The sequence below is a fragment of the Pseudophryne corroboree genome, chromosome 3 (genome assembly GCF_028390025.1).
Source record: "Pseudophryne corroboree isolate aPseCor3 chromosome 3, aPseCor3.hap2, whole genome shotgun sequence".
NCBI classification, from domain to species: Eukaryota; Metazoa; Chordata; class Amphibia; order Anura; family Myobatrachidae; genus Pseudophryne; species Pseudophryne corroboree.
In genome coordinates, this window is record NC_086446.1 from 380,948,908 (window position 1) to 380,964,279 (window position 15,372).

General features: G+C 48.2%; 1 protein-coding gene across 1 annotated transcript in view; it reads right to left on the bottom strand.

Moving 5' to 3' along the window:
• Nucleotides 1-15,372, bottom strand: part of FMNL1 (formin like 1) — a 136,911-nt gene that overhangs the window by 64,861 nt on the left and 56,678 nt on the right. The window contains exon 2 of the mRNA XM_063959989.1: nt 9,490-9,573. Within this exon, the coding sequence (XP_063816059.1) occupies nt 9,490-9,573 (84 nt within the window). The remainder of the gene's footprint in view (nt 1-9,489; nt 9,574-15,372) is intronic.

Genomic DNA, 15,372 nt, shown 5'->3' on the forward strand with positions numbered 1-15,372 from the left:
TCAGTCTCACAATAGAGATCCTAAGGGTCTAAAATTAATAGGCATTGAGACAATCAGCCTCACTCAAAGAGGTGGAGATAGGTTTAGTAGACTTTGTCGCAGGGAGAATTTCTGGATACACCGGTTGAGGACCCTCACTCCTGAGGACCTCAACGAGTGTATCGAGATTGACCCATGACACAGTCTGGTGAACACTGGATTCCTCCTCCTTCCTCTCTTTATCATTTTCAACATTTGTGCTGTAGTAGTGTTTCCCTCCACTCCCCCTCAGAATATTGGGGGCCTCTAGATCCTTAATAGGGTCTGCTTCGATGCAGCCCTTAACAACACAGAGTAGAATAATTAATTGTGCTATAATCTAAGTATAATCTGTATTTAGTCACTTCTTTTCCATACAATAAAAGGTGGGGTGGTCTAAATAATCTCCATTGGCTTCACTTTGGGCATGTAAATTTGACCTTAAAAACCGATAATCCCAATTTTTTTTTATTGAGGGCCCCTCTAAGAAGTGCCCAATACGCTGGGACCGTTATTATTATTTTTATGTCTAAAATTTTTATTTATCTAGCTGATTAAATTATTAAACTGTATTTTTCATTATCTCATATAAATATATTTTTATAGTTTATTTATTATTATTTTTTAATTCTTTATATTTTTTATTTTTTTAATTATTTTTTATTCGATACATTGTATATTGTTTCCTATATTTTTTTTTTTCATTCTATATTTATAAAAGTATGTAGTAATATTGGCTCTATATTGTGGATTGATGATTGAAGCTGGGAGTAGTATTGGAATATGTCTATACTACCATTACTTACTCTATCACTAATCTCTTGTCTATGATGGTTTTGCTATTAGTTAACTCCGCCATTGTTTTATAGGGTATCCTATAAAAGGTTTTCTGAAGTGTTTTATGTGTGTACAGAGAATCCTTTTGGTCCACCAATTGGTTCAGCCACCATATTATAAAACAACCAAAGGTGTCATGGTTAAGTGTCTTTTTAACAATTGGTGTATTATCAATCTCATTAATTAAACATGTGTAGGCTTTATTGGGAGCCCTTTAAATAGTATACACATGGACACAGGAGTCATCTTTGAAAAAGTCACGGGTTGCGTGACGAAACGCGTCAGGACTCCTCCCCTTTCTCACTGAGTACCCGCACGCTCTGGGACACAGCTACTACTGCTTAAACTTCACCGGCTGCAGCAGCGGGCGTTACGCGTCCCTATACAGGACGAAGCCGCCAGTGTGAGCTCTGTGCGGCTGTCGTGGCCGGTTCCTCAGCCTCTCTTCTTTTGACCACCGGCGGACGGTGCACGTCCAGGGAGTCTTGGAAGAGTCTCAGATACAGCTGGATCCGTGTGGCGGCCTTCATTCAACCAGCCGCATTTATGCTCTTACACAAATTCTGCAGCAAACAGCGGGTGAAGCACCCCCAGGGAAATTGAGCTAACAACAGCGCGATCCTGTTCCACACGTACACACAGGCCACGAACCCTCCAGCTCCACAAAACATTGGGCAATTTCTGGACTCACCCGAGGAGGCTTTGGTTCATCAGCCCTAATGGAGAGTTAATCTAATCTATTGTTCAATTGCCATATATACGCCGGCCACCTGCATTCTGAAGCTATTCTTCCAACGGTTTAACATCTCAGAGCCTATATTGGCCAGACACTTAACAACTGTGTTTTATTCATTAAATGAACTTCTACATATAGTAGTTTTGGCAACAGTGTTCCCTAAGCATTGTAAAAGATTGTTACACCTGAACATTTTATTAGCTACTCCAGTCAGCTCCATTGCTTATAGCATACCTCCCAGCTGTCCCAATTTTTGCGGGACAGTCCCGTTTTTTGGGGACTGTCCCGCTGTCCCACCCGAGGCCCGCAGTGTCCTGCGATGGGGGGGGCAGTTGGGAGTCTCTGACTCTCGCTGCCCTGCTTAGCAGAGCAGCGGTGAATAGACGCTGTGCGCATGCGCACAGCGTCTATTCATTGGAGACAGAGGGAGAGGGGGCATGCCAGCAGCTCACAGAGCGCTGGGCATGCCCCTTCAGTGACGAAAACGGGGGCGTGGCTCGCGATCGCGGGTCCTCCAGCGAAGCCACGCCCCTTTCCGTAGGTCACACCCCTTTTCGGGAGCGCGCGCGGAGCCGCGCGTGTGTCCCTCTTTACAGAAGGGAAAAGTTGGGAGGTATGCTTATAGTAATTATTGCAACAATTTATGCATCTTAGGTGATTCTTATGTTTATACATGTGGCAATTCAGTGAGGATAGGGATTATACATTTTAATTAATTATGAGCTTGTTCTTAATAAGTTGTTTTTATTGATTCATCGTGATAATTAAACATTCATTTTATAATCCATTTGACTCTTTGGTTGGAATAGAACTCAGGATATTATAGTGTCTAAATGCAATGAGCGCCTCTATTAATTTCTTTTTCTACTATATTCCTGATGCCTTCTATTACCTTAAACTCTTCATGGCTGAAGTTTTCCTGTTAAGGTACGTTATCTCAAAATAGGTCTCACAGTAAAAAACAACAACAAAAAAACCTTATAGAATTAATATAGAGATACCAAAACAGTTCTAGTACTATACACCACTGAGTACCATCAGAAAACAGCAAAGCCCTGCCTAGGTGGTTACATATGCTCTGCTATCTTCAGCACAATTGAGGTATGCATAACATCCGGTTTTGTCCGTCTTTTTGCCGTCCGGACAAAACCTGAGTGTGTGAAACAGCCCTTAGACAGCTGCCTTAGGGCGCTGGCACCAAGTCTCCCAGCACAGTAGTAAGGATTTCTCTGAAAGAGATAGCCTTATTTTAATTAATACTGGCTGTAGCCAAGATTTGCACAAGCTTACGTGCTGAAACTGCAGACATGTCATAGTCTGACATGTCTGGTGTAGCCAGCAGCTGTGCCTGATGCCCGCTCCCTCCACTCTCTGCATGGTGGCTGCTCCCTTCCCCAGGTACCAACCACCACCTATCTATTGTCTAGATGTCCCTTCTCCTGCCCATCCCGAGGCTCTTCTCCTTCCTCCCAAAGTCCCCGCCTCTTCCTACTTCTCGAGTCTTGGCTTGCCTGTGTGCCTATTCTTGTCCTGCTTCCCAGAGTGGACCATGGCTGTGAGAAGACTGCAGGTACCCCCTTCAAGCAGAAAGTGGGTGTTTTTTTACTGTGTATATCAATATTATCTGGAGAGGTCGGTATTGTAGTAATATTATGTTGGGTGGGGGTGTAGTATAATGTATGTACAGTAGATATATGGAAGATACGTGTGGGTGGTGTAAAGGTATGTGTGTTTGGAGTGGGGGCAGGTGTCTATAGTAACGTAGTCAAGTCTGTAATGTCCACCCACAAACAAACACATGACATTTACGGTGCCGAAAACTTGAACTAAATTGTGGGGTGCTAGTGTGAGTCAGGTTCGGGTGATCAGAGCGGCAGACCTGCTTTACCTCTCAGACACAATGACAACACAAACATAATATAGTATCCAACTCCATTTTATTATCCTAACAAAATTTACAAGTGGCAGGTAAACAGGAAACTGGCGCACAATTGAAGCAGGCTGGTTATGGCTTCTAAATAACAGTCTCAAGTAACCAGCGTTAGCAATACAGGTAGCAGGTAAGCAAGTAACTGGTGCACAATTGAAGCAGGCTGGTTATGGCTTCTAAATAATAGTCTCAGGTAACCAGCGTCAGCAATACAGGTAGCAGGTAAGCAGGAACTTGTGCACGATTAAAGCAGGCTGGTTATGGCTATTAAACGACAGTCTCAGGTAACCAGCGTTAGCAATACAAGTAGCAGGTAAGCAGGTAACTTGTGCACAATTAAAGCAGGCTGGTTATGGCTACTAAACAACAGTCTCAGGTAACCAGCGTCAGCAATACAGGTAGCAGGTAAGCAGGAACTTGTGCACGATTAAAGCAGGCTGGTTATGGCTATTAAACGACAGTCTCAGGTAACCAGCGTTAGCAATACAAGTAGCAGGTCAGCAGGTAACTTGTGCACAATTAAAGCAGGCTGGTTATGGCTACTAAACAACAGTCTCAGGTAACCAGCGTCAGCAATACAGGTAGCAGGTAAGCAGGAACTTGTGCACGATTAAAGCAGGCTGGTTATGGCTATTAAACGACAGTCTCAGGTAACCAGCGTTAGCAATACAAGTAGCAGGTAAGCAGGTAACTTGTGCACAATTAAAGCAGGCTGGTTATGGCTACTAAACAACAGTCTCAGGTAACCAGCGTCAGCAATACAGGTAGCAGGTAAGCAGGAACTTGTGCACGATTAAAGCAGGCTGGTTATGGCTATTAAACGACAGTCTCAGGTAACCAGCGTTAGCAATACAAGTAGCAGGTAAGCAGGAACTTGTGCACGATTAAAGCAGGCTGGTTATGGCTATTATTAAACGACAGTCTCAGGTAACCAGCGTTAGCAATACAGGTAGCAGGTAAGCAGGAACTTGTGCACAATTAAAGCAGGCTGGTTATGGCTACTAAACAACAGTTTCAGGTAACCAGCGTCAGCAATACAGGTAGCAGGTAAGCAGGAACTTGTGCACGATTAAAGCCGGCTGGTTATGGCTATTAAACGACAGTCTCAGGTAACCAGCGTTAGCAATACAAGTAGCAGGTCAGCAGGTAACTTGTGCACAATTAAAGCAGGCTGGTTATGGCTACTAAACAACAGTCTCAGGTAACCAGCGTCAGCAATACAGGTAGCAGGTAAGCAGGAACTTGTGCACGATTAAAGCAGGCTGGTTATGGCTATTAAACGACAGTCTCAGGTAACCAGCGTCAGCAATACAGGTAGCAGGTAAGCAGGAACTTGTGCACGATTAAAGCAGGCTGGTTATGGCTATTAAACGACAGTCTCAGGTAACCAGCGTTATCAATACAAGTAGCAGGTAAGCAGGTAACTTGTGCACAATTAAAGCAGGCTGGTTATGGCTTGTAAACAACAGTCTCAGGTAACCAGCGTTCCTTAGTAGCGGATAAATGCATTAACATTAGCTTTCACACTGCTGGGCGGAGCTTGCATAAAAAAAGAACTATCAGTACCAGCATTCCTTAATAGCAGATAAATGCATTAACATTAGCTTTCACACTGCTGGGCGGAGCTTGCATAAAAAGAACTATCAGTACCAGCATTCCTTAATAGCAGATAAATGCATTAACATTAGCTTTCACACTGCTGGGCGGAACTTGCAATAAAAGAACTATCAGTACCAGCATTCCTTAATAGCAGATAAATGCATTAACATTAGCTTTCACACTGCTGGGCGGAGCTTGCATAAAAAAGAACTATCAGTACCAGCATTCCTTAATAGCAGACAAATGCATTAACATTAGCTTTCACACTGCTGGGCGGAGCTTGCATAAAAAGAACTATCAGTACCAGCATTCCTTAATAGCAGATAAATGCATTAACATTAGCTTTCACACTGCTGGGCGGAGCTTGCATAAAAATAACTATCAGTACCAGCATTCCTTAATAGCAGATAAATGCATTAACATTAGCTTTCACACTGCTGGGCGGAGCTTGCATAAAAAGAACTATCAGTACCAGCATTCCTTAATAGCAGATAAATGCATTAACATTAGCCTTCACACTGCTTGGCGGAACTTGCAATAAAAGAACTATCAGTACCAGCATTCCTTAATAGCAGATAAATGCATTAACATTAGCTTTCACACTGCTGGGCGGAGCTTGCATAAAAAGAACTATCAGTACCAGCATTCCTTAATAGCAGATAAATGCATTAACATTAGCTTTCACACTGCTGGGCGGAGCTTGCATAAAAAGAACTATCAGTACCAGCATTCCTTAATAGCAGATAAATGCATTAACATTAGCTTTCACACTGCTGGGCGGAGCTTGCATAAAAAGAACTATCAGTACCAGCATTCCTTAATAGCAGATAAATGCATTAACATTAGCTTTCACACTGCTGGGCGGAACTTGCATAAAAAGAACTATCAGTACCAGCATTCCTTAATAGCAGATAAATACATTCACAAATATATAAGGGCAGTCTACCCCCTTTTACAACATTCCAAAACAAATATGCGGGGCACAGCACTAGTGGGGAGCCTCTTCCCCTGGAATACAATATATTGCCCCCAGATTACAGAGTCTTTGCAGCAGAAGGGGTTAAGCCGGGCACATACAAATGAGGGGAGCGCAACTCCTAATTATCTAAACTTGCGGGGGTACTGTGATGAGGGGAGCCCACCCCTTTTATTATTAATTGTCTCACCGGGGCACTCATGAAGGGCAACCTACCCACTTAGTAAATAATATGTTCCCCAAATGCAGAGTTCATGCAGCGGAAGGGGTTAAATACCGGACACAGGGGATCTTAGGGGTGTCTACACCCTTTACTAATACTATGTCCCCTCTTTGCAGAGTTCAAGCAGCGGAAGGGCTCAACAGGGGCAGAGTTTCTGGCAGCGGAAGGGTTGTTTGCAAGTTCTCACCCATCGCTGCGGCGCTTCTGCCACCTCCGATCCTCCGCATCTTCAGCGTGGCTGTCTGGAGTCTCCCTCCTCAGTCTCCGGTCCGGTCTTCTCCTCTTCAGCTGCCGCCGCGCCGTCTCCGGGTCTTCACTCCTCTTGTGCAGCAGACTCCGGTCCGCGCCGTCATCTCTACGCTGGGGTCTTCTCGGGTCCTCGCCGTACTCCAGCCGCCAGGGGTCCTCGCTGGGGTCTTCTTCCCGGGGTCGTCCTTCGCGGTGCCTGCACGCTTCTCATCTGCCGCTCCTTGGAATCCAGGGGACGGATGTCATCACTGCTCTGCTGGACGGGCTGCGGTTCCTCCGGCCCAGCGCTCCAGTCTCTCAGCAGCGGCGGCTCTTCTCCGCACTCCATCCCCGCTGGCACTGACGCGGCCAGCTCTTCTCCTCAGGCAGGGTCTCCGGCATTCTTCTGGCACTGGTGCTCTGGTCGCTGGTTCTCCCCTCGGCTTCTTCTCTGCGCAGACGGTCCTCACACACTGGCAGGCGGCTCCTGGGGCTACATGGCGACACCTTCCCCAGGTAATCTTCCCATTCCTCCAGGGCTCCTCTGGCAGCGATCCTCCCAGCGCTGCATACTCCAGTCTTCAGGCTCTGGACACTACATGGCTCCACTTCCCCAGGTACATATTCCCATTCCTCCAGGTCTCTTTCTCCTGTGCTGTGAGGCTTCTTTTAAGGGTCCTGGTGCTCCTCCACCTCCCCTCTCCTCTATGATGACTGGCTCCCGGGGCCCCAGCAACAGACCACCCCCTGGTCACTCTGCCCTACAACCCAGGGGACCCAATCAGCTGGGGACATGTTTCCCAGACTTTTTATGTTGCTGGGTAAGAAGTGACAGGACCAGAGAATTGGCGGCAAAATCCCTGTCCCAATCTGACAGGGTCACATAAAGTTCAGCCCACGATCTACTCTGGGACTTGTAGTTCCACAATGTAAACAAAAAAAAAATCACAAGGGGATCTCCATGGTGCAATAGCTTCAGGGTATTACAAATCAACTCTGACATCTTTCTCCCAGGTATCTGAGGAGGAAGTCATGGCCCTCATCCATTCCTCCCCCACCTCCCCACTTAACCCTATCCCCTCCTCCATTACCTCTCGCCTTCTGCCTGTTCCCATCTTGCCCACCTTCTCAATCCCTCCCTCCCATCAGGCACTGTCCCCTCTGCCTTCAAGCATGCTCTTGCCTCCCCTATTCTTAAAAAACCTACCCTTGATCCAAACACCCTCTCCAACTACCAACCCATCTCTCTTCTCCCTTTTGACTCCAAACTCCTTTTCTACAACTGCCTTACTGCCTTTCTTTCCTCCAACTCACTACTTGAACCATTACAATCTGGTTTCCGTTCTCTCCTCTCCACTGAAACTGCCCTCACAAAAGTCTGCAATGACCTCCATGCAGCAAAATCTAAGGGCCACTACTCTCTGCTTATTCTACTTGACCTCTCTGCTGCTTTTGACACTGAGGATCACCCTCTCCTTCTGCAAATCCTTCACTCCATTGGTCTGTGTGATTCTGCCCTCTCCTGGCTGTCCTCCTACCTCTCTGGTCAATCCTTCTCTGTCTCCTCTCATGACGCCACCTCCCCCCACTTCCACTAACTGTAGGTGTCCCCCAAGGTTCTGTTCTTGGTCCTCTCCTTTTCTCTCTCTATACGTCTTCTTTAGCTTTTTTAACTTCCAACATTATCTCTATGCTGATGACACTCAAATCTACCTTTCCTCTCCTGACCTCTCCACTGCTCTCCTCACTCGTGTATGCAACTGACTCTTTGCTATCTCTTCTTGGATGTCCCAGCACTTTCTTAAACTCAACATGTCTAAGACTGAGCTGATCATCTTCCCTCCCTCCCGCATAACCTCACCTCCCAAAATCAATATCTCTCTCTCTCTCTGTATATATATATATATATATATATATATATATATATATATAAAATTTTCTTCACTTTTTAATTGGAGGAAACAGTACAGATAATACAGGATACAGGTGACAGCAGGAGAGGGTGGAAGCAGAACCAAGGAGCCAGGATATAGGTGATGGGATGTGGTGAAGCAGCACCATGGACCTGGGATGGGGGGGAAGCAGCACAGATGAGCTAGAACAACACAGGTGATGGATTGGGGGAAATGGCACAAAGGAGATGGGATACAGGTAATAGGGTGCTCAGATTGGCATAGATGAGCTGGGTGTCGGATGTGGGGGGAAGTGAAGAAGCACAGAGGAGATGGGATACAGGTGACAGGATGCAGAGGGAGGTGGCACAGAAGTGACACAAGTGCTGGGATGGGGTGATAGGCAAAAATATTGCCTAGGGCACCTACAAACCTTGCACTGGCCTTGTTGCTATCTCAACCATACTGACAACTCTAGAAGGCTAGCAGTGACTACATACATATACCATATGCCTAAAACATCTCTCAGACTATGCCTTTCCAAGTGTTCAAATGGCCTCTAATCAGTGTGGTATCTAAAATGGGATCAGGGTGTGTGGGACACATGGGTATGTGAGTCATGGGGGGACCTGTACTGTACACCCTGCACACAGAGCAGCTTCTTATCAGGTGAACCCCAGAATTGAAGCAATGATGAGATCACCAAGAGCAATGTGGAGGCGAAAAGTTGAAGATGGCTTTCAAAGCACAGACTGCTGGTGCTTACAGCTTATATGCATGGGTCCTCTGACTTGTCCGGTGCAAGAAGCGACAGCTGGAGCAGCTGCCGAGGAGTGAACGTGGAGTCAATCAATATTATGAGCTGAACCAACATTCCCCAGAATGCAGACTTTTACTTTCTTGGTGATATCTCGAGATCCTTATTAATTAATATTCAGAGGCAATGGTTCTTCTTAGCAATTAGATATGCAGCATTCTCATGTTTATTGGTTGTAGTCCACAAATGACTGCCTCTATTTGTCTGACAATCTATACAATAGATCCACTTACCTGGTCACACACCAGCTCCCATTTCTTGTCTTGGTCATACTGTCGAAGAACACTTATCTTATCTGGTGGAAGGTTCATAGCATTCTGAGAAAAAGAAAAAAGGCTCTTAGAGACAGCATATCACCTATAGGGTAAGCGAGTCCAGCTTTACAATGTCTATTGCAGAGAAGCACTGAATATATCCAAGTGACAAGAAACCTATATATATATATATATATATATATATATATATATATATATAAAACAGGTATACGAAAAAGAAAAATATTATTTAATAGGAGTTATATGGCCCATATTCAGTGTGAACAGCTTTATTGTTACACTGCAAATTAGAGATGAGTTTGGACACTCACTCCCCTCTCACATATAAGGCCCAGATTTATCAAGCCTTGGAGAGTGATAAATTGCACGGTGATAAAGTAACAACCAATCAGCTACTAACTGTCGTGTTACAGACTGTCTTTAAAAATGACAGTTAAGAGCTGATTGGTTCGTACTTTATATCCAGGGGCGACAGAACGTTTTTAGGTTGGGGGGGGCAAGATATAATCTCATTTTGGCGCCCCTAAATTGCTGAATCGCTGTAGGCCAGATCCACCTGAAATACATTGAGAAGGCCAGATCCACACTAAGGGGGTCATTCAGATCTGATCACTGCTGTATGTTTTCGCACAGTGGGCAATCAGGTATTAACTGCGCATGCGCATTGGACAGCAACAAAGGGCATCTCTGGTCAGCGAGGGGATGATGCGAAAAATCCATTGGCACGGGCGTTTGCAAGGTGATTGACAGGAAGAGGCCATTTGTGGGTGGTAACTGACCGTTTACTGGGAGTGTCTGGAAATTCGCAGGTGTCCCCAAGCGTTTTTAGGGAGGGTGTCTGATATCAGCTCCGGCCCCAATCAGCCTGATGTGATCGCACTGTAGGAGTAAGTCCTGGGCTGCGCAGAGACTGCACTAAGTTGATTTTAGCACCTCAGCGTACACATAGGATCGCACACTTGCACGGCAAATATACACTCCCCCTGGAGGTGGCGACTATTTGAACACAGAACAGTAAAATTATCAGCTCAGCTCTCCCATGCCACTCTAGTTTCCCACCACGTGCCCCATGTAGCAGGGAGAGAGTAGGTCAAGCACTAGCAGTGACCAGTGCAGTGCTGGCGTCAAGGTGACTGATAGTAGTGGCCGTGGGAGTTACAGGGAGGGTGAGGGCAGGGAGCTGAGGGGGAGTTACAGGGAGGGTGAGGGCAGGGATGCTGAGGGGGAGTTACAGGGAGGGTGAGGGCAGGGAAGCTGAGGGGGAGTTACAGGGAGGGTGAGGGCAGGGATGCTGAGGGGGGAGATACAGGGAAGGTGAGGGCTGGGATGCTGAGGGGGGAGTTAGAGGGAGAGTGAGTGCACACTGAGGGGGGAGCTACATGAAGGGTGAGGGCAGGGACGCTGACGGGGAGTTTCATGGCTGGTGAGGGCAGGGACACTGAAGGGGAGTTACATGGAGGGTGAGGGCATGGGCACTGACAGGGAGTTACAGGGAGGGTGATGGCTGGGAAGCTGAGGGGGGAGTTACAGGGAGGGTGAGGGCTGGGATGCTGAGGGGGGACTTACAGGGAGGGTAAGAGTAGGGATGCTGAGGGGGGAGTCAGAAGGAGGGCGAGTGCACACTGAGGGGAGAGCTACATGGAGGGTGAGGGCAGGGACTCTGAGGGGGAGTTACATGGCGGGTGACTGCAGGGACACTGACAGGGAGTTACAGGGAGGGTGAGGGCAGGGACACTGACGGGGAGTTACAGGGAGGGTGAGGGCATGGGCACTGATGGGGTGTTAAAGGGAGGGTGAGGGCAGGGGCACTGATGGGGAGTTACATGGCGGGTGAGGACAGGGACACTGACAGGGAGTTACAGGGAGGGTGAGGGCAGGGGCACTGAGGGTGGACTTACAAGTAAAGTGAGGGAAGGGGCCTATAAAAATAGCTTTCTAAATAAAATACTCTAAATCAAAGTGTGGATTAAACATTCATATACAGATTATAACATACGGAGAGCCATCCCCCCCGACTGTCGATTACCATATATTAGGAGTGTAAGTAATGCCTCCTCTCTTCTTTAGGAAAAGGCAGCAGCCTGTCACACGTGGGATTCTGTGTGTGTGCTGCGGCAATCCCTTTGATTTAGAGCAGCCCACTGGGGAGGCGGAGCTCGGGACTCGGAGAGTACTCAGAGCTGCCTGAGATAGTGTGGTCTTCCTGGGCGGGTGGGCGGCAGATCTCTTCATGCCGCCGGCGCCACTGCTGTGCTGCCTGTGGTAAGTGAGACAGGCTCTGGCAGCAACAGGCAGGACAGTGTGGTTCCCTCAGTAAGGAGGCAGAGAGGGGGGAGCCGCTTTTCATGCTGCAGGCGCAGCTGCTGCCTGTCTCAGTGACAAGCGCTGGCAGCCGACAGCAACAGCAGCAGTTCTCAGCAAGGAGGTGTGACAGGGAGACAGAAAGTGTCAGGGAAATAGTGGGTGACAGAAAGACATTGGGTGACATAAACATAGTGGGTGACATGGTGAGGGAGATAGGGAGATACTAGGTGATGGAGATAGTGGGTTACAGGGAGAGAGAGTGACAGGGAGATAGTGGGTGACATGGTGAGGGTGTCAGAGGGATAGTGGGCGAAATGGTGAGGGTGACAGGGGGATAGTGGGCGACATGGTGAGGGTGACAGGGGGATAGTGGGTGACATGGTGAGGATAACATGGTGAGGGTGACAGGGGGGATAGCAAGTGACATGGTGAGGGTGACAGAGGAGATAGTAGGTGACATGGTGAGGGTAACAGGGGGATAGCGGGTGACATGGTGATGGTGACAGGGGGATAGTGGGTGACATGGGGGATAGCAAGTGACATGTGAGGGTGACAGAGGAGATAGGTGACATGGTGAGGGTGACAGGGGCATAGAGGGTGACATGGTGAGGGTGACAAGGGGATAGCGGGTGACATGGTGAGGGTGACAAGGGGATAGCGGGTGACATGGTGAGGGTGACAGGTGGATAGCGGGTGACATGGTGAGAGTGACAGGGGGATAGCGGGCGACATGGTGAGGGTGACAGGGGGATAGTGGGTGACATGGTGAGGGTGACAGGGGGGATAATGGGCGACATGGTGAGGGTGACAGGGGGGATAGCGGGTGACATGGTGAGAGTGACTGAGGGGATAGCGGGTGACATGGTGAGGGTGACGGGGGGATAGCGGGTGACATGGTGAGGGTGACAGGGGGATAGCGGGTGACATGGTGACGGGGGGATAGCGGGTGACATGGTGAGGGTGACGGGGGGATAGTGGGTGACATGGTGAGGGTGACAGGGGGGATAGCGGGTGACATGGTGAGGGTGACAGGGGGGATAGTGGGTGACAAGTGGATAGCGGGTGACATGGTGAGGGTGACGGGTGGATAGTGGGTGACATGGTGAGTGTGATGGGGGGATAGCGGGTGACAGGTCGATAGTGGGTGACATGGTGAGCGTGATGGGGGGGATAGTGGGTGACATGGTGAGGGTGACAGGTCAGGTGAATAGTGGATGATAGGGCACAGCCAGCCTCCTAACCCCCCCCCACACCCCCCCACACCCACACACACGCACACACTGCACGATGACAGGGGCAGGGGATGCCTCCCAGCAGCATAGCCAGCCCCGTCTCCCCTTTATCCTCCCCCCCATCCCGATCACATGAGGTGTCCCAGCAGCACAGACAGCCCCCCCCCCCCCCCCCACTGTACTATGACAGGGGCAGGGGATGCGTCCCAGCAGCATGGCCAGCCTCCTCTCCCCTTTATCCCCCCCCCCCTTTCACAGAGCAAAGGGGATGCTTCCATCGTCACTGGCAGCTTCCTCCCCCTCCCCCGCTGTCATGATGCCTCCAGCCGCCTCTTCCCTCTCTCTCCCCCAGGCTGTCCCCGGGGATGCCTCCAGCGCAGTCGCACAGTCCACAGCCAGCCGCACAGTCCAGCTCACCTGTCCGCCTCCGGGCTCAGTAGGTCCGCCCGCCGTCTGCATCCATCGCGCGGGGAGAGATGATCCTCCTCCCTCATGCTGACGGCCGGGAACCTCGTAGAGCAGAGCTCAGGGAGGCGGAGCTCCTCAGACTGCAGGCATGCTGCTGCTGCTGCTGTATGAACAGCAGTGCAGCGGCAGCAATAACAATTAAAAAAAGACTGAAAATGATGGGGGAGGGGCCGCACCAGGCCTGGGATATTCACTGCACGGAGCGGAGTATGTAATGTGCGGTCTTTCACCTGACCGCACATTGCTCCTCCGCTCCTCCCGTACCTTGATCGGCGCCTCTCTATGTTTATATCCATGCAATTTATCACTCTCCAAGGCTTGATAAATCTGGGCCTTAAATCGGAATGTTATATCTGATCCACCTGCAGTGCAGCAAGTTACTCGCTCTTCTATTCCTATGCACCCAGCTCAGAATCAGCCTCATCATTACTAAATCTGTACTCTGTGTAAGTGTGTATGTAGATTTTACTCTGTGTATGTAGATTTTAAAGATATTAAAAGTATTGTGTATGGTAACAAGACCTCTCACGTGTGTAATTTTCTTGATTTCACTCTAATTTCCCACCAGGCCAGAGCAGGTAGACTACTGCTTCCCCTCCCGGTCATTATACTGCGCCTCATATCATACTGTCATACTGTCCCAACATCGGTTGTAAGATGGCAGGCCTGTCAAACTTTGCGGTGCATAGTGGGATCAGATTTCTGCGTCTAAAGGGCATATCAGCAGCTGAAATTCATCGCCATCTTGTTGAGGTGTACTGTGACAACGTCATGTCACAGAAACAGATTGGGTTTGGTGCACTGCCTTTGATAACAGAAGGGCAGATGTTCAAGATGAGCAGCAAGCCGGACTGCTAAGCACATCCACCACAGGCAGTGCGCCAAACCTAGTCCTGCCATCTTACAACTGAGGGCACTATGTAATGGTGGTATGGAAATATTAGGGGGACTTAGGCCTTGGAACTGCCTAAGTGAAGTCCCCCCTGATATTTACATACTCCCACTTCTAAATTTACACTTCGACCACTGTATGTATATATATATAGAAATGCATGCAGTGACAGATGCTGCTACATACTCTTCCCCTGCTATATATTTGTGCGGCCAAATGTGCAGCGACTGAGACGCCCACTTTCAGCTTCCATATACTTTTTAATACCATTTGGTGAATCCTTAAATGCACCATAGAAACTTGCACCAGCCCTAAGTCGGTGCTGTTTCGTCCTCTAACCATGGCTTACTATGCATACAGCTGTGCGTCTGGGAACGCACCCACTTGCATTGACACTCCCATAATGCCCACTGAACAGGTCATTTTTTCTGCAATACTGGCCACCTCCCAGTCACCACCAAGGAATGCCCATTACTTTCTCACAACATTTCTTATACCATCCATCTCGATCACAACAGCGCTTTTGTGCCATACAAGTTTTTAGAAATGTTTTCGCACATGTGCAGTTTCAAGAAAAATGCTCAACTATGCATGGCACTCTCATTTGTCAACAGAAAAAAAACAGGCCCAGTGGAAGCCAATTGGGCATCCCTAAAGGGCCTAATAACAGGTGCAATGTAAGACAGATAGCATCTGAAAACAACAACTGGAATATACAATACAAACCCCAACCCCAAAACTCTTTTTGGTTCCTTAATGTTTTTATTTTGTAGTGTGATGATTGCTATTATTAATGCTTTGTTATGTAGGCATACAGTTTGTAAATAGTAACTAGTGATGTGCACCGGAAATATTTCGGGTTTTGTGTTTTGGTTTTGGATTCGGTTCCAAGGCCGTGTTTTGGATCCGAACGCGTTTTGGCAAAACCTCCCTGAAAATTTTTTG